The sequence below is a fragment of the Muntiacus reevesi genome, chromosome 1 (assembly GCF_963930625.1).
Source record: "Muntiacus reevesi chromosome 1, mMunRee1.1, whole genome shotgun sequence".
NCBI classification, from domain to species: Eukaryota; Metazoa; Chordata; class Mammalia; order Artiodactyla; family Cervidae; genus Muntiacus; species Muntiacus reevesi.
In genome coordinates, this window is record NC_089249.1 from 27,875,317 (window position 1) to 27,898,563 (window position 23,247).

The following is a 23,247-nucleotide window of genomic DNA, read 5'->3' on the forward strand; positions in this document are numbered from 1 at the left end:
TGATCACTAAATTGGAAAGATCCTCTGGAGAAGGAAATAGTTCTCCACTCCAGTATTCTTACCGGAGTATTCTAGGGACAGAGGAGTCTGAAGAGCTACAGTCCACAGGGTCCCAAAGAGTCAACGACTGAGCCACTAACATTTTCACTTTCTTTTTTTCCCCTCTGATTCTCTTTAACATTTATTTTCAGGAGATCAGAGTCAGTTATGGGGAGCATAAAATTGTATCCCTTCAAGTTTCTTTATTTGGGCTTTGCATAGGTATAGTTAAAATGAATAATTACCTCTTAAATTTTTATGATTGGTATCTTTTAAAAATCTTTTTCTGGAGAATGGAATTTTTCCCTAAACATGAGAGGGTTAGTTATATTTAAATTGTGTTTTAATAATACTCATAACAACTCAGTTGATAATCAGACTTTCAATGACAGGTCCATTAAGTAGAATGTGCTGTGTGTGCTCAGATGCTTAAGTTGTGTCCAACTCTTTGTGACTCTATGGACCGTAGCCCACCAGGCTCCTCTGCCTATGGGATTCTCCAGGCAAGGATACTGGAGTGGGTTGCCATGCCCTCTTCCAGGGGATCTTCCCGACTCAGGGATCAAATCTGCATCTCTCATGTGTCTTGTACTGGCAGGCAGGTTCTTTACCACTAGTGCCACCTAAGTAGCATACACTTAAAAATTAACACTATGATTATTTAAGATCCTGAATGAAAAATCTTAGGGTTTTTTTTTTTATTGAAGTAGTTGATTTTATAATGTATTAGTTTTTGGTGTACAGCAAAGTGATTCGTGTATACATATATATATATATATATTCTTTTTCAGATTTTCCTCCATTATTGTTTGTGATACTATATTGAATAGAGTTCCCTGTGCTATATGGTAGGACCTTGTTGTTAACCTATTTTATATACAGCAGTTTGTATCTGCTAATCCCAAACTCCTAATTTATCCTCTCCTGCTTTTGTCCATATTTGTTTTCTGTTTGTAAGTCTACCTCTGTTATATAAATAAGTTCATTTATGCCTTTGTTTTAGATTCCACATATGTGATACTATGTGATATTTGTCTCTCTCTGTCTGATCTATTTAATATGATAATCTCTAGGTGCATCCATGTTGCTACTAATGGCATTATTCCATTCTTTTTTATGGCTGAGTAATATTCCATTGTGTGTATATATACCACATCTTCTTTATCCAGTCATCTGTTGATGGGCATTTAGGTTGCTTCCATGTCTTGGCTATTGTAAATAATGCTGCTACAAACATTGGGGTACATGTATCTTTTCGAATTAGTTTTCTCCATTATATATGCCTAAGAGTGGGACTGCTGGATCATATGGTAGCTCTATTTTTAGTTTAAGGAAACTCCATATGTTCTCCATAGTCATTGTACCAATTTATGCTCCCACCAACAGGGTTGAAGGGTTCTCTTTTCTCTATGCCTTCTCCCACATATATTATTTGCAGAGTTTTTGATGACGGTCATCCTGACCAGTGTGAGGTGATATCTCATTGTAGTCTGGGGGGAAAACTTAGTTTTAAAGCTGTTTGCATATTTAAAAATTTCCTAAACCTGAAACTATCATGATTAAAAAAAGAGTTTTTGGAAAAACAAAACGGTGGGCAGTTGTGAAAGAAATCTTACCGAGGAGTGGTTCATGACTGAGGGGAGGAACAACACTTTGGTTTTGCTTTGTAGCCTCTCGTTCCCCTATTTCAGATGGACTTAGGGTAATCAACTCCTTATTTGACATCTGTAATGACAAAATAAAAAGCAGTAAGTTTCCTATTTGAATGAAATGACGATTTCTTAGCAGTTTTCATATGTGGGTGTGCTGTCATGAACAATATGGCAATTTGCACTTACTGAGTGTCCTGTGCTAAGTACTCCACAAATAAAATTTTCTTTCATGTTATAAATATTGTGAGGTCAAGAATCTGAGGCCTAAAGAGTCTAATATCTTGTCTAAAGTGTTGGAGCCATGATTCTAACCCAAGTCCATCTGACTCCAAAGCTCCCACATTATTCATAATCATAACTAAAGTACACAATTACACATATAAGGGAAAGTTTTAGATTAAGAAGGAAAAACATTTTGGTATTTTTTAAATGATGGTAAAACTATATCTCATTCAAAGCTACAATGGGAAATACTGCTTTGGAATAGGGAATGTATTAAACCAGAGACTTTTTACCAAAAATTTGTCATAGTGTTACACAGACACAGGCCAAACAATCTGATGTTCAATATAGCTCATCAAAAGAAATCATTTACCTATATTGTCTCATTCAATTGATAAACTTTATCATAATGCCTACATAACATGCACTACTCAGAGATTCTTGTGTGCTACAAGGACTTAAATCCCTGTTTCTGGCATATAGTCTGGCACAAAATGCATACCCAATAAACTGGTGTCAAACGTATGAGTAAAACTTAAAAATACCAGAACAAAAGTCTATGTTACTTTAAAAAGATATTTTCAGGCTCCCTTTTGTCCCTGGTCAGATTTAATTTCTCTTCTCTCCTATATTCTTATGTGCTGTGTGCTATGTCACTTCAGTTGTGTCTGATTCTTTTCAACCCCATGGACCGTAGCCCGCTAGGCTCCTCGGTCCATGGGATTTCCCAGGGATGAAATCCGAGTCTCTTATGTCTCCTACGTTGACGGGTGGGTTCTTTACCACCAGCGCCACCTGGGAAGTATACCTACTTTACAGCATTTTGTTGTCTGGGATACATCACAATTATATTATATGTGGGTCTTCCATATATTCAGTGCTATGTTCAGTACACACATCTTGTATGTACTTCAAATGGCTAATATTTGTTCAATTGAATTAAATAGTACGTAATACTTATTTTGTAGCTTATATTAAACCTTTTTCCAGACCATAAGGAGTACTTCTAATCCATAGACTTGGAGTTTATTAAAATAACAGTAATAACTATTATTTATTGAGCACATACTATGTCCTAGGAACTGTGAGGTTTTTTGTTTCTTTGTGTATTAAATTATTTAATTCACACATCACTTTAAGAAACTGGAGCTATTATTAATCCCTGTTTTACAAGTGAGGAAGCTGAGGTGCAGAGGTTAAAAAACACACAGGAGGTTATCCCAGCAGTAAGTGAATCAAAACTTGGACCCAGACATTATGGTCCCAGAAACTTCACTATTAACCACTATTCTACATTGCCTCTTAAGAACTCTGGAAAGAGATCTTTTTTTTTTTTTTTTTTACAGGATGGCCTCTTTTCTCAAAAGAAATAATCAACAAGGACCAATTTTATCATTCATTTATTTCATGAATATTATCACTTACGATAGTACTTACATTCCTGCAGTTTAGAGTGTGTATATCTTTCAATAAATCTATTGGACTTGAATCAAGGGATGAAGATGACTGTAACCTTCAAAAATGACACATAAAACATGTTATATGTCTATTTATATATATTTTAGAGAAATTTCTCTTCTGAATACAGTCTACTGATAAAAACAGGGAGGAACATAAAGACTGAATATCACAACCGTTTTCATCATTAGACTGACTTGTTCAGAGCCAGACATAAATTTGACGACAGAGTGCTGAAAACGCTATAGTAAATAGAAACATAAACCCCAAGGTGAAAGCTCTTAAGTAAATCATGTTACCTGTCTTAATACAACACGTTGCATAGTAATGGAACAATTACACAGTTCAAAATAGGCACTGACATCAAGAGTCAGTTCTTACCAGGGTACTAAAAAGCAGAACTAGAGTAAAGAAAGATTTCCTAACATTCTGCAACCTTTTCTTTAAGTGGAAAATATGTCATGTTTTTATTATAATAGTTCATCTCCAGGTACAACATCAATGAAACACATGAAGACAAAAACATAATCATAGGCTTTTGAAGAGATAACAAATCTCTTCAAAACTTAATATGTAAAACTTATGGTGTTATATATTACTAAATGCTCAATTATGTGATACATAATGGCATAAACATAACTTTATGGCCTTGTGTATTCCCAAGGATGCAGCTAACAAGAAATTATAGAGGGAGAAATCAAAACAGAAAAATGAAATGAATTAGGTAGGAAACACAGATGAAAAGATTAGTGACATGTTTTGGAGATTTTTCACAATGTAATGTATATAGCTTGGCTGACTTCCCATTCTGTGGTTCAAGGTTTAAAATCATCAACCACTCAATTAGCCCTTGTTTAAAGATGAAAAAAGCTAACTTTCCCTAACCATGCATGTCACTACCAGACTCTGAAATATGGCTTTCTTCATATTAGTTTATTGGGCAAAACCATGCTATTTAACTTCACCTCAGTCCCTTTTAACTAACTTAAAACCCTGTTCCTCAGTGGCCTGATCTCTTCCTCAGTGAATCTCCTTCTTGTTTGCTGAAACCAGCATGCTTTCTCCTACTCAACTCCATACACTGGCCAAGGTGCCTCCATACATAAAACTCCATACACCACACCGTGCACATTCTAATAGTCCCCAGCTAGCAACGTCTGACTCAATTTTTGCTCTCCTTATGCTGCCCTTCCAGCATATACAGTCAAATGATTTTCATTGAGGGTGCCAAGACCATTCAGTGGGAGGATGAATAATCTTTTCAGCAAATTATGTGAGAAAACTGGATATCCATATGCAGACAAAGGGAATTGGACTATAACCCAACTCAGTAATTTTCTTGATTGAACTTTGTGCTACTTAGCACAAATATTTACAATTTACTTCAGAAATACATTTTAGAGCTATTATAGAAAACTCCAAAGAGATATAAAAGTAGATAATATAATGAAATCTCATACACCCACCAAATAGCTTCAGTAATTGTCCTTTCTCACCTAATAACAATGTATTAGATATAAAATTTTAAATGTTTTTGTGTAGGATGTAAAATTAATATAAATATAAATGTATTATATGTAAATTATTAGTAACATCATTCTAGATGCTCCTATTCTTATTTTTTTCTGCATTTGATAAAATATTCTCAGAGAAATATTAATATGTCTCACTATGATTATATTTTTTCTTTATGATTATATATCTTCTAAAAATTTATTTATTTTTATAGAAGGATAATTGCTTTACAGAATTTTGCTGTTTTGTGTCAAACCTCAACATGAATCAACCATAGATATACATATATCCCCTCCCTATTGAACCTCTCTCCCACTTCCCTCCCCATCCCACCCCTCTAGGTTGATACAGAGCCCCTGTTTGGAGTTTCCTGAGCCACCCAGCAAATTCCTGTTGACTATCTATTTTACATATGGTAATGTAAGTTTCCATGTTACTCTTTCCATACATCTCACCTCTTCCTCCCCTCTCCCCATGCCCATAAGTCTATTCTCTATGTCTGTTTCTCCACTGCTGCCCTGTAAATAAATTTTTCAGTACCATTTTTCTAGATTCCATACATATGCATTAGAATGTGATATTTATCTTTCTCTTTCTGACTTAGTCACTCTATATAATAGGTTCCAGGTTCATCCACCTCATTAGAACTGGCTCCAAAGCATTCCTTCTTATGGCTGAGTAATATTCCATTATGTATATGTGCCACAACTTCTTTATCCATTCATTTGTCAATGGACATCTAAGTTGCTTCCATGTTCTAGCTATTGGAAAGAGCGCTGCAATGAACAATGGGATACATGTGTCTTTTACAATTTTGGTTTCCTCAAGGTATATGCCTAGGAGTGGGATTGCTGGGTCACATGGTGGTTTTATTCCTAGTTTTTTAAGGAATCTCCATACCATCTTCCATAGTGGCTGTATCAATTTACATTCCCACCAAGAGTGCAAGAGCATTCCCTTTTCTCCACACCCTCTCCAGCATTTATTGTTTGTAGATGTTTTGATGATGACCATTCTGACTGGTGTGAGGTGATATCTCATTGTAGTTTTGATTTGCATTTCTCTAATAATGAGCCATGTTGAGCATCTTTTCATGTGTTTGTTAGCCATCTGTATGTCTCCTTTGGAGAAATGTCTGTTTAGGTCTTTTTCCCATTTTTTGATTGAGTTGTCTGTTTTTCTGGTATTGAGTTGTATAAGTTGCTTTGTATATTTTGGAAATTAATCCTTTGTCAGTTGTTTCATTCGCTATTATTTTCTCCCATTCTGAGGGTTGTCTTTTCACCTTGTTATAGTTTCCTTTGCCGTGCAAAAGCTTTTAAGTTTAATCAGGTCCCACTTGTTTACTTTTGTTTTTATTTCCATTACTCTAGGAGGTGGGTCATAGAGGATCTTACTTTGATTTATGTGATTGAGTGTTCTGCCTAAGTTTTCCTCTAAGAGTTTTATAGTTTCTGGTCTTATATTTAGATCTTTAATCCATTTTGAGTTTATCTTTGTGTATGGTGTTAGGAAGTGTTCTAATTTCATTTGTTTACATGTAGCTGTCCAGTTTTCCCAGCACCATTGATTGAAGAGGCTGTCTTTGCCCCATTGTATATTCTTGCCTCCTTTGTCAAAAATAAGGTACCCTTAGGTGCATGGGTTTTTTCTGGGCTTTCTATCTTGTTCCATTGGTCTATATTTCTGTTTTTGTGACAGTACCACACTGTCTTGATGACTGTAGCTTTGTAGTATAATCTGAAGTCAGGAAGGTTGATTCATCCAGCTCTGTTCTTCTTAAGAGTGCTTTGGTTATTTGGGGTCTTTTCTGTTTCCATATGAATTGTTAAATTTTTTCTTCTAGTTCTGTGAAAAATGCCATTGGTAATTTGATAGGGATCACATTGAATCTGTAGATTGTGTTTGGTAGTATAGTCATTTTCACAATATTGATTCTTCCTACCCAGGAACATGGAATAGCTCTCCATCTGTTTATGTCATCTTTGATTTTTTTCATCAGTGTCTTATAATTTTCTATGTACAGTTCTTTTGTCTTCCTAGGTAAGTTTATTCCCAGATATTTAATTCTTTGTTTGTTTGCAATGGTGAATGGGATTTATTCCTTAATTTCGCTTTCTGATTTTTCATTGTTAGTATATAGAAATGCAAGTGATATCTGTGTATTGATTTTGTATCCTGCAACTTTTCTAAATTCACTGATCAGCTCTAGTAATTTTCTGATACAATCTTTAGGGTTTTCTATGTACAGTTTCATGTCAACTGCAAACAGTGAGAGCTTTACTTCTTTTCCCATGATTTCTTTTTCTTCTCTGATGGCTGTAGCTAGGACTTCCAGAACAATGTTGAATAATAGTGGTGAAAGTGGACACCCTTGTCTTGTTCCTGATCTTAGGGGAAATGTTTTCAGTTTTTCACCATTGAGAATAATGTTTGCTGTAGGCTTGTCATATATGGTCTTTACTGTGTTCAGGTAGGTTCCTTCTATGCCCATTTTTTTTTAAGAGTTTTAATCATAAATGGGTGCTGAATTTTGTCAAAGGCTCTTTTGCATCTATTGAGATGATCATGTGGTTTTTACGTTTCAATTTGTTAATATGGTGTGTCACATTGATTGATTTGCATATATTGAAGAATCCTTGCATCCCAGGAATAAACCCAATTTGATTATGGTGTGTTAGCTTTTTGATATGTTGCAGAATTCTGTTTGCTAAAATTTTTTTGAGGACTTTTGCATCCATGTTCACAGTGACATTGGCCTGTAGTTTTTTCTTTTTATGTTGTCTTTGCCTGGTTTGGGTATCAGGGTGGTGGTGGCCTCGTAGAATGAGTTTGGAAGTGTTCCTTCCTCTGCAATTTTTGGAAAGAGTTTTAGAAGGATAAGCATTAGCTCTTCTCTAAATGCTTGATAGAATTCTCCTGTGAAGCCGTCTGGTCCTGGCTTTTGTTTTTTGGGAGATTTTTGATCACCGCTTCAATTTCAGTGCTTGTGATTGGGTTGATCATAATTTCTATTTCGTCCTAGTTCAGTCTTGTAAAATTTAACTTTTCTAAGAATCTGTCCATTTTTTCCAGGTTATCCATTTTATTGCCATATAGTTGTTCATAATAGTCTCTTATAATCCTTTATATTTCTGCATTGTCTGTTGTAACCTCTCCTTTTTCATTTCTAATTTTGTTGATTATTCTTTTTTTCTTGATGTGTCTGGCTAAAGGTTTGTAAACTTTGTTTATCTTCTCAAAGAACCAGCTTTTAGTTTTATTAATCTTTACTATTGTTTCTTTTTTTTTTTTTTTTCGTGAAGGTGAATGGTACTATTGTTTCTTTAATTTATTTTTTATTATTTCTGCTCAGATCATTATGATTTCTTTCCTTCTACTAATTTTGGGGTTTTTTTGTTCTTTTTCCAGTTGTTTTAGGAGTAAAGTTAGGTTGTCTATTCTGTTTTTCTTATTTCTTGAGTAGGACTGTATTGCTATAAACTTCCCTCTTAGAACTGCATTGCATAGGTTTTGAGTTGTGTTTTCATTGTCATTTGTTTCTAGAATTTCTTTTATTTCCCTTTTGATTTCTTCAGTAACCTTTTGGTTATTTAGATACTTGTTTAATCTCCATGTGTTTGTGTTTCTTACAGTTTTTTTCCTTGTAATTGATATCTAGTCTCATAGTGTTGTGGTCAGAGAAGATGCCTGATACAATTTCAATTTTCTTAAATTTACTGAGGTTTAATTTATGACCCAAGATGTGGTCTATCCTGGAGAATATTCCATGTACATTTGAGAAGAAGGTGTTTTCTTCTGCATTTGGATGGAAAGTCCTGAAGATATCAATGAGATCCATCTCATCTGATGTATCATTTAAGACTTGTGTTTCCTTATTAATTTTCTGTTTTGATGATCTGTCCATTGGTGTGAGCAGGGTGTTAAACTCTCCTACTATTATTGTGCTACTGTCAATTTCTCCTTTTAAGTCTGTTAGTGTTTGTCTTATGTATTGAGGTGCTCCTATTTCAGTGCATAGATATTTACAATTGTTATGTCTTCCCCTTGGATTGATCCCTTGATCATTATGTACTGTCCTTCCTTATCTCTTGTAATCTTCTTTATTTTAGGGTCTACTTTGTCTGATATGAGGATTGCTACTCCAGCTTTCTTTTGCTTCCCATTTGCATGGAATATATTCTTCCATCCTCTCACTTTCGGTCTATATATGTCTTTAGGTCTGAAGTGTGTTTCTTGTAGACAGCATATTGTTTTTGTATCCATTCAGCCAGTCTGTGTCTTTTGGTTGGAGCATTTAATCCACTTACATTTAAAGTAATTATTGATATACATGTTCCAATTGCCGTTTTCTTAGTTGTTTGGGGTTTGTTTTTGCAGATCTTTTTCTTCTCTTGTATTTATTGACTATGTAAGTCTGTTTAACGTTTGTTGTAAAGCTGGTTTGGTGGTACTGAATTCTCTTAACTTTTGCTTGTCTGAAAAGCTTTTGATTTCTCCATCAATTTTGAATAACGTCCTTGACGGGTACAGTAATCTTGGTTGTAGATTTTTCCCTTTCAGTACTTTAAATATATCCTGCCATTCTGTTCTGGCCTGCAGAGTTTCTGCTGAAAGATCAGCTGTTAAGCATATGGGTTTTCCCTTGTATATTACTTGTTGCTTTTCCCTTGCTGCTTTTAATATTCTTTCTTTGTGTGTTTAGTCTTTGTCTGTTTTGGTATGTGTTGTGGTGTTATTTCTCCTTGGATTTATCCTGTATGGGACTCTTCCTGTCTCTTTGGCTTGATTGCCTATTTTCTTTTCCATGTTGGGAAAATTTTCAACTATAATCTCTTCAAACATTTTCTCATACCCCTTCTTTTTCTCTTCTTCTTCTGGGACCCCTTTCGAATGCTGGTGCATTTGATATTGTCCCAGATATCTCTGAGACTATCCTCAAATCTTTGCATTCTTTTTACTTTATTCTGCTCTTCAAAAGTTATTTCCTCCATTTTATCTTCCAGCTCACTGATTCATTTTTCTGCTTCAGATATTGTGCTATTGGTCCATTCTAGAGTATTTTTAATTTCAGTAATTGTTTGTCTCTGTATGTTTATTCTTTAGTTCTTCTAGGTCTTTGTTAATTGATTCTTTCATTTTCTCCATTTTGTTTTCAAGTTTTTTGAGCATCTTTACTATCATTATTCTGAACTCTTTTTTCAGGTAGTTTGCCTATTTCCTCTTCATACATTTGAACTTCTGTGTTTCTAGTTTGTTCTTTCATTTGTGTAATATTTTTCTGCCTTTTCATTACCTTTTTTTAACTTACTGTGTTTGAGGTCTCTTTTCAGTCTTCAAGGTTGAATTCTTTCTTCCTTTTGGCCCTGATAAGTTTGGTCCAGTAGTTTGTGTAAGCTTCGTATAGGGTGAGATTTGTGCTGAGTTTTTGTTTGTTTGCTTGCTTGTTTATTTTTCCTCTGATGGGCAAGGCTGAGTGAGGTGGTAATCTGTCTGCTGATGATTTGGTTTGTATTTTTGCTTTGTTTATTGTTTAGATGAGGCATCCTGCACAAGTTGTTACTGATAGTTGGGTGATTCTGGGTCTTGTAGTCAAGTGGTTTCCTTTGTGTGAGTTCTCACTATTTGATACTCCGTAGAGTTAATTCTCTGGTAGTCTAGGGTCTTGGAGTCAGTGCTCCTACTCCAAAGGCTCAGGGCTTGATCTCTCTGATGACACGTTCAGTGGTGGGGAGGTGGAGTTTCCTCCTGGACATGATCCCCTCAGCCTCCTACCCTCCTCCCCAGCCAGGGAGATCACCAGACGTGCACTGGTCAACCTGCTTTGCCCTGGCCTCGCTTATCAGGGTGGCCCAGGTACCAGAAGGAGGCGGCCACAGCAGCCCGGCCTCAAATCCCACAAATTTGAGATGCGGGCCCACTGGCCACTCTCTCCAGAGGTGCCAAGTCCGGAGCACCCACAACCATGAATCAGGGAAGCAACACAGGTGACTGCAGCTTCTGATTATATATCTTTTTTTCTTATTTTTGCTTTATGTTCTTTGTTTCTTTGTTGTTAGATGTCTAATGGTTTATGATGTCTATTTTCTTTGTGAATTGTACCTTTTGTTGTTAAAATATTCATCCTTGTTTCATTTAAAAATAAATTAATTCTAAAAAATTGTCCTTTCCTAATCTTGTTAAATGTATTTAAACCAAACTCATACTTCCCTTCTTCCCAGACACTTCACCACTTAATCTGTAAATACTTCTCACTGGAGAAATACTAATTTAATTGATTATGGGGGTACTGCCCATGATATAACTGTTTTCTTGGGCTATTATATCTACCTCTTAAAAACTTGAATTCCAAAACATTATTTTTCTAACATCTAAGGAAATTCTGAGTTCAAAATTTATCTAAAACCTGCCTAAAGGGTTTTAGATGAGCAATTAGGGGCTTGTATATATGCATATTCACATATATCCACACATATCTTTTTTTCTTATGAAAGTGGAAATGAAGTTGCTCAGTTGTGTCTGACTCTTTGCAATTCTATGGACTGCTGCCTACCACACTCCTCTGTCCATGGAATTTTCCAGGCAAGAGAACTGGAGTTGGTTGCCATTTCCTTCTCCAGGGGATCTTCCTGACCCAGAGAGCGAACCCAGGTCTCCTGCATTGCAGGCAGATACTTTACCGTCTGAGCCACCAGGAAAGCCCATAATACTATTCTTTTGTTCTATTTTTGTGCTTTTTACTATTAACCATATAAAGTTCTTTCCATATTAGCATAAATAGAGCTACCTAATATTTAACTGTTGCAAAGTATAACAAAGTATCCTGTATGGTTACAGGATAATAAGTTGTGGTTATGATAAATATTTAAATCCCTACTGTAGATAAATGCAGCAAGGAACAGTCTTATTCATGGATCTTTTTGCAGTTGTAAATGAATATTTGCTTCTGAGGTAGGGTTGTTGAGTCTATGATTATACACAACTATATTTTTGATGGGTATTATTAAACTACCCTCCAAGAACCTTCACTAATTTATACTCCCATGGACAGTTTGACTGTTTCCTCACACTCTCACTAGTATTATCAAACTTGCAAACTTTTGACCATCTCCTAAATGAAAATGGGTATCTTATTATCATTAAATTTTGTGTGTATGTATACATATATATATAATTTTACTATGAGTGGGGTTGAGCAATTTTTAAAGTTTCCTAGCCATTTTTTTTTTCAAGTCTACTCTCCAACTTTTTTTAAAATATTGAGCTATTTTTAAAACTTCCTTGAAAGCTGTATTCTTTATACTACCCATAAAGTTTTATATATATAATTATACAAAATTTATGATACATAAAGTTTAATATAACATTCAATAACTTTATACTATAAAATTCTCCATCAGTTCAGTTCAGTCACTCAGTCATGTCTGATTCTTTGTGACCCCATGGACTGCAGCACGCCAGGCCTCCCTGTCCATCACCAACTCCCGGAGTTTACTCAAACTCATGTCCATTGAGTCAGTGATGCCATCCAACCATTTCATCCTCTGTCGTCCTCTTCTCCTCCTGCCTTCAATCTTTTCCAGCATCAGGGTCTTTTCAAATGAGTCAGTTCTTCACATCAGGTGGCCAAAGTATTGAAGTTTCAGCTTCAGCATCAGTCCTTCCAATGAATATTCAGGACTGATTTCCTTTAGGATGGACTGGTTGGATCTCCTTGCAGTCCAAGGGACTCTCAAGAGTCTTCTCCAACACCACAGTTCAACAGCATCAATTCTTTGGCACTCAGCTTTCTTTATAGTCCAACTCTCACATCCATACATGACTACTGGAAAAACCATAGCTTTGACTAGACAGACCTCTGTTGGCAAATTAATGTCTCTGCTTTTTAATATGCTGTCCAGGGTGGTCATAACTTTTCTTCCAAGGAGTAAGCGTCTTTTAATTTCATGGCTGCAGTCACCATCTGCAGTGATTTTGGAGCCCATAAAAATAAAGTCTCTCACTGTTTCCATTGTTTCCCCATCTATTTGCCATGAAGTGATGGGACCAGATGCCATGATCTTCGTTTTCTGAATGTTGAACTTTAGGCCAACTTTTTCACTCTCTTCTTTCACTTTCATCAAGAGGTTGTTTAGTTCTTCCTCACTTTCTGCCATAAGGGTGGTGTCATCTGCATATTTGAGGTTATTGATATTTCTCCTGGCAATCTTGATTCTAGCTTGCACTTCATCCAGTCCAGCATTTCTCATGATGTACTCTGCATGTAAGTTAATTAAGCAGGGTGACAATATACAGCCTTGACGTACTCCTTTCCCAATTTGGAACCAGTCTGCTGTTCCATGTCCAGTTCTAACTGTTGCTTCTGGACCTGCATAAAGATTTCTCAGGAGGCAGGTCAGGTGGTCTGGTATTCCCACCTCTTTAAGAATTTCCAGTTTGTTGTGATCCACACAGTCAAAAGTTTCACATATTAAGATAATTAGTGTATTTCATCATATATAATACACACATTTTCTATGGCTTATAATTTGTCTTTTAACCTTTAACCCTGTTAATTACAATAGTCATAGTTATGTTTGCGTTTTTATACAATTAAATTTATCCATTTTTATCTTAATGAGTTCCAGGTTCTGTGCAATGTATAGGAAGGACTTTCCAAACTAAGTTGCTACTATAAAAGTGATCTCTTCCATTATGTTATTAAACTGGTTACTGTTTGCATATAGGAAACCTATTGATTTTTTAATATTTGTATGATTAATAAGAAGATGATTCTACTTGTGAAAGTATTTACAGTAATCAAACATTACCTTTGTAAGTCCAGAAGTTCACTTGCAACATCTGTTCCAATACTCCCAGCACCAAGTAATATTTCTGTAGACGTTCCAGGCACACTAATAAAAGACTGTCTAGAGGATCCTAAATCATAACAAAAGATTCAACTGAGGACTTTAAAACGTATATAACTTCGTCAGTATATTTTTTTCAATTCAAATATATTTCCTATTTCCCTCTTTAAAAGAAACAAATCAGCTGCATCCTAAAATGTTAGAAACATTCATGTTTACATTACAAACATTCTCATAATGGTTTAAGATGCTTATAAAGACTGATATGAATCAAGTATGTGGGAAGTCATTAGGGGGTCAATCACGACCTGTAACCCTTGAGTACAAACAGTTCCTTCACACTTTAACATCCACACTAAAGGCAGAGCAATTCTATTTTTTTTCCTTTATTGAGATATAGTTGATTTATAATATTGTTAGTTCCAGGTGTACAGCAGTGATTCAGTTGTACATATATGTGTGTCTCTATATTCCTTTTCAGATTCTCTTCCATTATAGGTTATTACAAGATATTACTACAATTCCCTGTGCTATATAAGAAATTCTTATTATTTTACATAGAGCTGTGTGTATCTATTAGTACCATAACTCCTAATTTATCCCTCTCAACCCCGCTATTTCCCCTGTGATAACCATAAATTTGCTTTCTATGTCTGTGAGTCTACTTCTGTTTTGTAAATATGTTTATGTGTATTATTTTTTCTAGATCCCACCTATAAGTGATATCAAATTTGTCTTTCTCTGACTTACTTCACTTAGTATGACAATCTCTGGGTCCATCCATATTGCTGCAAATGGCAATGTTTCATTCTTTTTTATGGCTGAATACGACTCTACTTTTAATATGTCCTAACATGTTAATTTTTCTTAATGCAAATAATATATTAACATATTCCTGTGGTGAAGAGCTACGATAACTTCCCCTTGGTGCTTTTCATGAATTGGACCAACAGATTTGAGTGCTCTAATATACAAGGAACTATGCTAGCAGCTGCTGGTTCATAATAAGTAAAACACCATTTCTGCTAGTAAGGGACTCACAGTCTAGCGGTGAGCCAGTTGAGTGAACAACTTATTGCAATACAATATAAGATTATAACAGAAGTGTGACCAAAGTACTGTGGGAATTCTGAGGAGGATAACTCAACCCACTGAAATCCTTTCAAGTTCACTTAAAATTTTTCCCTCTCCAAGACAGATAAAGATGATAACTTTCTTAGTAATAAGTCTTCACACCTAAAACTAAGCTTACCTTCTGATGACTGAGAGCTGCAAGGAAGCAATGATGTTTCTCCAGCATCATTATGTCCCCTAGAATTCAGAAGCACCATAGGTAATTTTTTTAAGGTGAAGGAAAATGTTAAAGCAACTACATTAAGCTCTGTGTATCTGAATGGCCAGTTCTTGACCCACTAGTGTTTTATATGCATATTGTTAATGTCACCACCAGATATTGAGGTATTGATGTGCTAAGTACCAGGGCTTTTGCCAGATGCCATATTACCCTGTAATGAATATGTTCTCACAGATACAAATTCTCAGTTTATAGTCTAATGATAAGAAGGCAAGAATTATTGGGATGATTAATAGAATTATCAGGATGGATAATTAGTACCTACTGTAAGTATTAACTGAACTGAACTGAACTGCAGGTACTAAGAATTGGAGGGACTTTTTTAAAAAACTAAATATTTTAGATAAGGACATAGAATTGGGTTGATAAAACCTTATAGCAATTTCAAATAAAACATAGAAAAATAATACTTGTAATGGGGCCATGCTAGCATATTGAGCATATCAAGAAAAGCTGGCTCTTTCTTTAGGCTGACATAGCCATAGACCAGAGCTTGGAAGGCAGTGAATGGTTTGGATTTCTGCTTATCCCTCAGCCAAATATTTTTATACAAGTATATGTGGTCCCAAAGTTTAGAAGATGGACATGAAAAAATGATGTGGAGGCCAAAATGACTTCTAACAATTATGTGCTTATGTGCTTACTTGCTCAGTTGTATCCGACAAAAGTCTTTTCAGCCCCACGGACCGTAGCCTGTCAGGCTCCTCTGTCCATGGGGATTCTCTAGACAAGAATCCTGGAGTGGGTTGCCATGCCCTCCTCGAGGGGATCTTCCCAAGCCAGGGATTGAACCCAGGTCTGCCACATTGCAGGTGGATTCTTTACCATCTGAGTCACTAGTGAAGCCTTCTTACAATTATAGACAGTTTAAAGCCACATCCACAGTATTTTTTGGAAGGACAAAAGAAGGCCATGAAGGGTAGGAAAAAACTGTTCTGGATAAATGCATCTACTGTCACATTTTATACCAAGCCAAAAGGAATTTATTACAAAAGGGCAAACTTTTAGCTTAATTCTGAGAACTAATGCCAATGAGCAGTGAATGAATTACTCAAAATATATACTCAAGTTACGAAGCCAGGGGATCACATGGGTTTTTTTAAATTGAAGTATAGTTGATTTACAATTATTCATGTGTATAGCAAAGTGATTACACACACATATATATTTTCTTTTTCAGTTTCCTTTCCATTATATCATAGGTTATTAAAAGATATCGAATATAGTTCTCTGTGTGATATAGTACGTCCTTGTTCATCTATTTTATATATAGTAGTTTGTATCTATTAATCATCAATTCCCAATTTATTCTCCCCTTTCTTCTTTGGCAATTATAAGTTTGTTTTCTATGTGAGTCTCTTTCTGTTTTGTAAATAAGTTCATTTGTGTCATTCTTTAATAAATTAATTTTTTGGAGGGTAAAATCTCAATTTTTTATTGAGATATAATTGACATAACATTATATTAGTTTCAAGTGTACAAGATAATGATTTAATATTTGCATATATTGAAAAATGTTCACCATGAAAGTCTAACACCTGTCATTACACATAGTTACAATTTTTATCCTTGTGATGAGAACTTTTAAAAGAAATTATTTTTTTGAATTGGAGTATAATTGCTTTACAATGTTTAGTTTCTACTGTATTTATAATTTTTTAAGATTCTATTAATATATGTAAGTAAATAATATTTCTCTGTCTGACTTACTTCACTTAGTAGGATAATCTCTAGGTCTACTCATGTTGCTGCAAATGGCATTAACTCAAGTTATAAAGTCAGAGAATCAAATAGTTTTAATGATTTAGCAAGATGAAAAGAGGGAAACAAAGATACTCATTTGAAATTAGTAAAAAGGTCTTAACAACATAAAATATTACTTACAAAACTAAAGTGTTGACAGACACAATATATTCCAGTTCTTTGGTCCAAGGATTTGTGAAACTAAACCACTGGCTTTTTAAAGTTACAAAAGACCCATCTTTCGCTTTGAATTTGTATGAATCTGTAAATATTTTCTCTTTACTCTGTAGAACTTAACAAGAAAAGGTAATAATCAGCATAACAATTTACCACTGTATACATCAGTCCTTTAAGGATTAGCTCAAGGTTCACAGGAATGAAAAATTAAGAGTTGAAGCTATAATTAAAAAGTACTAAAAGACAACCCCACTCAAGGCATACCTGCTTTGTGCTTGTCAGTCAAATTACTATGGTCATCCTGATGAAAATATTCATAACAAGAAGTTCCCAAGAGTTCCTGAGGCAGATATCCTAAAATTGCTGTTGCCCTAGTTTTAAAATTAAAAGTAAAGTTCAGAATTGGTGAATGTATTCCCTTCTGGAAGATTGCTTTTCCATACATGGTCAGGACAGTAGAGACGTGGACCAGGAGATGAGTAACCCTTAGCTTCACTGGGCTCCCTTTGGCTGCCCTAGACCCAGATGAGAGTTGCAAAGCAGAACGGACACCTAGGCACCAGGCTGCTCCAGAGGCCACCTACCTAAGCCACAGTATGCTGGTCTCACCATGCATCAATAAGACTGTGGCCACAGGCCATGCACAGTTCCTGCACCACTGGTTGAGAAATATTTTAAGTTTACAATTTGGTTACAGATGTATCCATATCCTTATTTCATTTAAGCTTTATTTCCTATTCTAAAGCTTAAAAAAAAAAAAATCCAGCCACGCTACTAAGCCACATCTTTAGTAGCCTTAAATATCCCATTGAACTCTAATCAGTATGGCAAGTAAATGTTTACCTTTGATCAACATAGACAAATTTTCCATTAACTGCAAAACGGGTAATAAATTCCGTTGGTTTCACTTTAATCTCGCCGCTGTTCTGTGGGACAATATGTGGACGTAGTCTTCCAACGGCAACAAGGCAGGTGAAACTACTCCTGTCTTTCTTATTGTCCCTTTCTTCTTCCATTCCAGCAATATTTGGAGGCCAGCTTCTCAAGTAACCAGTGCAGTGGATAGTACAGAATTTTCTGTGATCTAATTCAAAGGTTTAAAAAAAAGAGCACTTGTGAACTATATTGCAATAAAACTAAAAAAAGATAAAAATTTTAAAAGCATTTCAATCATTATGAATAAATTCATTACACTGACATTTATATTAGTTATGATTCTGCTATGAAATAGCCTTTATGCTAAATATGTAAAGGAAATAAGTTGGCATTAAAAAGAAAGCATAGATCATGTTTACTTAATAACTTAATTCCTAATGGGTTATTTTTCTCAAGAACTAAACTATATGTCCTACATCAAAAGGATTGTTTTAATTTCAGTTTAAATAGATCCATAACTATTTCATTATTTCCAAGTTAATTTTTTAAATTACAGTAATTTATATGTTAAAAACTGTTAAACTTCATACCCCCTTGCTCTTTGCTACAGAAATATTATTTTCAGCTTATTTAAATTTTGGTATATTATAAATTATATTCATAAATTTAAAAGACACATGAATATATTCTTAAATTTCTTATGTTAGCATTTATAATGGCTAATAGATACATATTATATTATAGAAACATTTCAGGGAACATTCAGAGATATTTATCATAAAATGTATAAAAATAAAACTTGACTAAACTTTCAAAAAAAACTTAAGCAAGTAAGTCATAAGAAAACACTCATCAAACAGATTCAACCAGGAAAATTAAAAATTGGAAATAACTCATATGTGCAAATATCAGGAAATGCTTAAAAAAACAATAACAGTATAAAAGATAGGCAGTATACAGATTATGGCAATCTACAAAAAATTAACTTAAAGGTAAAAAAGAGGGGAGGGAAAAAACAGTTGTTTGTGATAAGATTTAGGAAAGACCAGAATAGTCATTGTTGTAAGTTGGCACTTTTTGCTCAGACTATTACAAATCTTCAAAAACATTTTTTTGATGGAAAATGATACGGGCTGTCTTATTAAGATAGCAACTAATAATAATAGCAAAGGTGTAAAGAACACTTTACATGCCATGCTCTAAGTTCTCGGTATAATTCATTTAATCTTCTTAATTAAAAGACGCTTGCTCCTTGGAAGAAAAGCTATGACAACCTAGACAGAATATCAAAAAGCAGAGACTTCACTTTGCAGACAAAGGTCCATTTAGCCAAAGCTATGGTTTTTTAGTAGTAATGTATGGATATGAGAGTTGGACCATAAAGAAGGCTGAGCACCAAAGAATTGATGCTTTCAAACTGCGGTGCTGAAGACTCTAGAGAGTTGCTTTGACAGCAAGAAGATCAAACCAGTCAGTCCTAAAGGAAATCAACCTTGAATATTCACTGGAAGGACTGATGCTGAAGCTGAAGTTCCAATACTTTGGCCACCTGATGTGAAGGGCCAACTCATTGTAAAGACGCTGATGCTGGGAAAGTTGAGGGCAGGAAGAGAAGCGGGTGACAGGGGATGAGATGGTTGCCTGGCATCACTGACTCAATGGACATGAGTCTGATCAAACTCTGGGAGATAGTGAAGGACAGGGAAGCCTGGAGTGCCTCAGTTCATAGACTCGCAAAGAGTCAGACTTGACTGAGTGATCAAACAACAAAAACAATATTTCTATGAGAGGTTCTAATACTATCCCCACCATCTTAGGAAACTGAGAGTTACTTCCAAGGTTACAGCAGGGAAGGCTGGAGCTTGGGGTTTCCGTCCAGACAGGCTGCCTCCAAAACTCCCTCTCTGAACCACTGTTCTGGTGCTATTTGATGGAAGTGAGTGCTGTCACAGCAGGTATTCAAACAGGAGCCTGAGTGATGGAGAGGGAGGGCTATAAAAAGCTGTTCCAATAGGGAACAGCCAGTGCAAACAGAGTCAAGAGTGAGCAGTCAGAAGTGGCTGGGGCACCCTCTGTCATGGGGACATATCTGGAGAATAAACCAGGGAACAGACAGTTTCGCTCTTGTAAGCCCTGCACAGCGTTAGTTAGCTGCTCAGTCATGTCTGACTCTTTGTGATTCCGTGGTCTGAAGCCCTCCAGGTTCCTCTGTCCATGGAATTCTCCAGGCAAGAACACTAGAGTGGGGCCCTTCTCCAGGGGATCTTTCTGACCCAGGGATGGAACCCAGGTCTCCTGCATTGCAGGTAGAGTATTTCCTGTCTGAGCCAAAGGACCTTGTATTCAACACTTAACAGACATCAACACTCTCCACAACCCACTGCTACTGCTGCTGCTGCCAAGTTGCTCCAGTCGTGTCCGACTCTGTGCAACCCCATAGACGGCAGCCCACCAGGCTCCCGCATCCCTGGGATTCTCCAAGCAAGAACGCTGGAATGGGTTGCCATTTCCTTCTCCAATGTGTGAAAGTGAAAAGTGAAAGCGAAGTTGCTCAGTCGTCCCACAGATGCCTTAAATTACAAGTTGTTATCTCTTTCAACCCCAAACCAAGTCTTGATCACTTCTTCCCTACCCTGCTTTATGGCACCACAATCAACCCAGGTAGTTAAATAAAAAATCTGGGCTCTTCCCTTTACCTCACCCAATATCCAAGATACCTTAAAGGAATTAAAGATTAGCATAAGTACAAGGTTTTCATTTATACTAACAAAACTAGATCATAGTCAAAAACAAAAAGGCTGGGGCTTCCCCGGCAGTTCACTGGTTAAGACTCTACCTTCCAATGCTGGGAGCACAGGTTTGATCCCTGGTCAGGAAACTAAGATCCCACATGCCATGCAGTACAGCCAAAAATTTGAAAAATAAAATAAAAAGTAAAAAGGCTTATGCCTGTGACAACATGGGCGGACCCTGAGTGTATTATGCTGAGTCAGACAGAGAAAGACAAACACCATATAATTTCACTCATATTTGGAATATGGAAACAAAAAACAAAATAAATGTACAAACCAAATCAACCAAACACACACACATAGATAAAGAGAACAGAGCAGTCGTTACCAGAGGGGAAAGGAAGGAGGGGAGGACAAAGTGAAGGCAAATCAATTGTATGGTGAAGGATGAAACTAAATCTGAGTGGTGAGCACACTGTAATGTATATAGAACGAGAAATACAATGTTGTACACATGAAACTTATATAATGTTATAAACCAAAGTTACCTCAATACAAAAAGAATAAATAAACTTTAAGAAAAGCTTATAGGGACTTCATGGTGGTCCAGTGGATAAGACTCAGTGCTCCCAATCCTGGAGGCCTGGGTTCAATTCCTGGTCAGGGAACTAGATCCCATGTGCTGCAAGCAGCTAACACCTGGTACAACTAAATAAATAAATAAATATGAAAAAGGAAAAGGCTTATACACTGAGTTAGACATTTCTGATTTCTTGCAAATTTACAAAAGATACTAGCTAAAAATATTCTGTGTGTATGTGCTAAGTCGTGTCTGACTCTTGGTGACCCCATGAACTTGGGCCTGCCAGGCTTGTCTGTCCATGGGATTCTCCAGGCAAGAATACTGCATTGGGTTGCCATTTCCTATTCCAGGCTCAACTGAAAATACAGATTGGAAAGTTTTATATTAATCTATGGAATCTCATCCTATAGAACGTAGCCTTTGACTTCAGTTCTCTAACAATAGGGTTACCAACAATTTCTAAGTTACCCTGTTCCTCAGTTCCCACCTTGAACATTCATTCAGTTGGCAGATTTCTAGATGGGATTGTGTAATTCCATCTACTGATGGAATTCGATCCATTTGATCAATTATCTAAAGTTTAAAAAAATCCCATTAAAAAACACTTTTATCCCCAAAATCCTTTAGACTTTTACCTAAATATTGGGATCATGGGCCTCTAACCTTACCAAACTAATTATTTACATTAGCTCCACAAGGTAGATTCATATGCAATCTACTCCATGATTTTAAAAAGGAAAAAAAAAAAAAAAATCCAAGCACTGATATAAGCCACAGGACAGCTTTTCAAAATCCTTTCAAAAGGATTCAAAAGCCTTTATGAACGCTTTCTTCCAGAAGTTGCGGGGTGGGTCTCTCAACTTGATATCTTGCTGGCTTAATTTGAATTCTCACAGAAGCTGATCCTGAGACAAGGATTCAAGTACAAGAAGTAGGTTTGGGAGGTGCTCCTAGGGAGCTCTGTCAAGGAAGTAAGACAGGGAAGACAAAGAAACTAATAGTAGATCCATTTTCCAACAGGTCGCCACTCTGAGAAAACTGAAGCTTAATATATTGGGGCATTCTGGGAGAAAAATGGGGAACAAAAACCTCGAAGTTATGTGGCCTGAAGTGCCTCAAGGAACAGAAGAGCAAGGATATTGACAGTTAACTTAGGCAGGTTGATAAGGAGTCCAAGCCTAAGGCCCTTTCAAGGAGGAGGTAAACATTCTTTCTTTTTTACGTTCCTTTGCCTTAGACAAGATACTGTTCATAGGCAGCAGTAGCTCTTGTTCAAGGACATGCTTTTTTTTTTTTTTTTTGAGGTTTGGATGTATGCTATGGGAGAAGGTCTGGGTAAAAACTCCATAGTCTTGAGCTCTGGGTTTACCTGTTCCTTCTGGCTAATCTCGTGCTGATGTCATTCCAGGATGTTATGTCATGGGATGTATGTTCTAGGATGTATGTTATGGGAAAGGGTCTGGGCAAAATTCTCACAGCCTTGAGGTATTTTTTATCTATTCCCAGCAGCTACTTGAGAAGTATATAAGGCCCCACTTAAATTAGTGAGGCGGGTACTCTCCTGCCCCTTTCTGCTGTCTATCAGATGTCAGAAGGTTTTTTTGTTGTTTTTGTCGCTTTCACTTTAAATCCACACAAAGCTCTGAGTGACTGAGACTGTCTTTGGTCTTGAAGTTAAATCTCTTTCAGAGACCACGAATCCGGTGGCACCGTTGACTGTTCATCACTAAGATATTAGTATTTATATATCAGCTGCCCTCAGTCAGTGGATGGGGGATGCTCCAGGCAGCACTGCCCCGCCAGGAGTGGAGGCCCGCCTCCTACTGATACAGGCAGAACTGTCCCTAAGGACCAGAGAAAGAGGTCAAGTAGAGGGTCACGAGTGTTGGACAGTGGAAGCCAAGTGGCAGGAGAGGATGTTGGGTTCCGATAACTGCCACACTTGCAGAAGAAGCCAATGGATTACTTGCCAAAATAAATTTAAGGAATATCTGAGCTATTTGGTAACAATCACTCATCCCTAGCAGCCTTTGATTTCACAAGTGGA

At 36.2% G+C, this 23,247-nt stretch overlaps 1 protein-coding gene across 4 annotated transcripts in view; it reads right to left on the bottom strand.

The window, feature by feature from the left end:
- BMAL2 (basic helix-loop-helix ARNT like 2) overlaps positions 1 to 23,247 on the bottom strand; it is a 102,517-nt gene that overhangs the window by 5,565 nt on the left and 73,705 nt on the right. For all 4 annotated transcript variants that reach the window (XM_065940015.1, XM_065940014.1, XM_065940016.1 and 1 more), the window contains 7 exons: positions 17,853 to 18,093; positions 17,274 to 17,380; positions 16,974 to 17,124; positions 14,988 to 15,046; positions 13,697 to 13,805; positions 3,351 to 3,426; positions 1,656 to 1,764 (listed from right to left, as the gene is read on the bottom strand). In XM_065940015.1, coding sequence (XP_065796087.1) covers positions 1,656 to 1,764; positions 3,351 to 3,426; positions 13,697 to 13,805; positions 14,988 to 15,046; positions 16,974 to 17,124; positions 17,274 to 17,380; positions 17,853 to 18,093 — 852 coding nt within the window. The remainder of the gene's footprint in view (positions 1 to 1,655; positions 1,765 to 3,350; positions 3,427 to 13,696; positions 13,806 to 14,987; positions 15,047 to 16,973; positions 17,125 to 17,273; positions 17,381 to 17,852; positions 18,094 to 23,247) is intronic.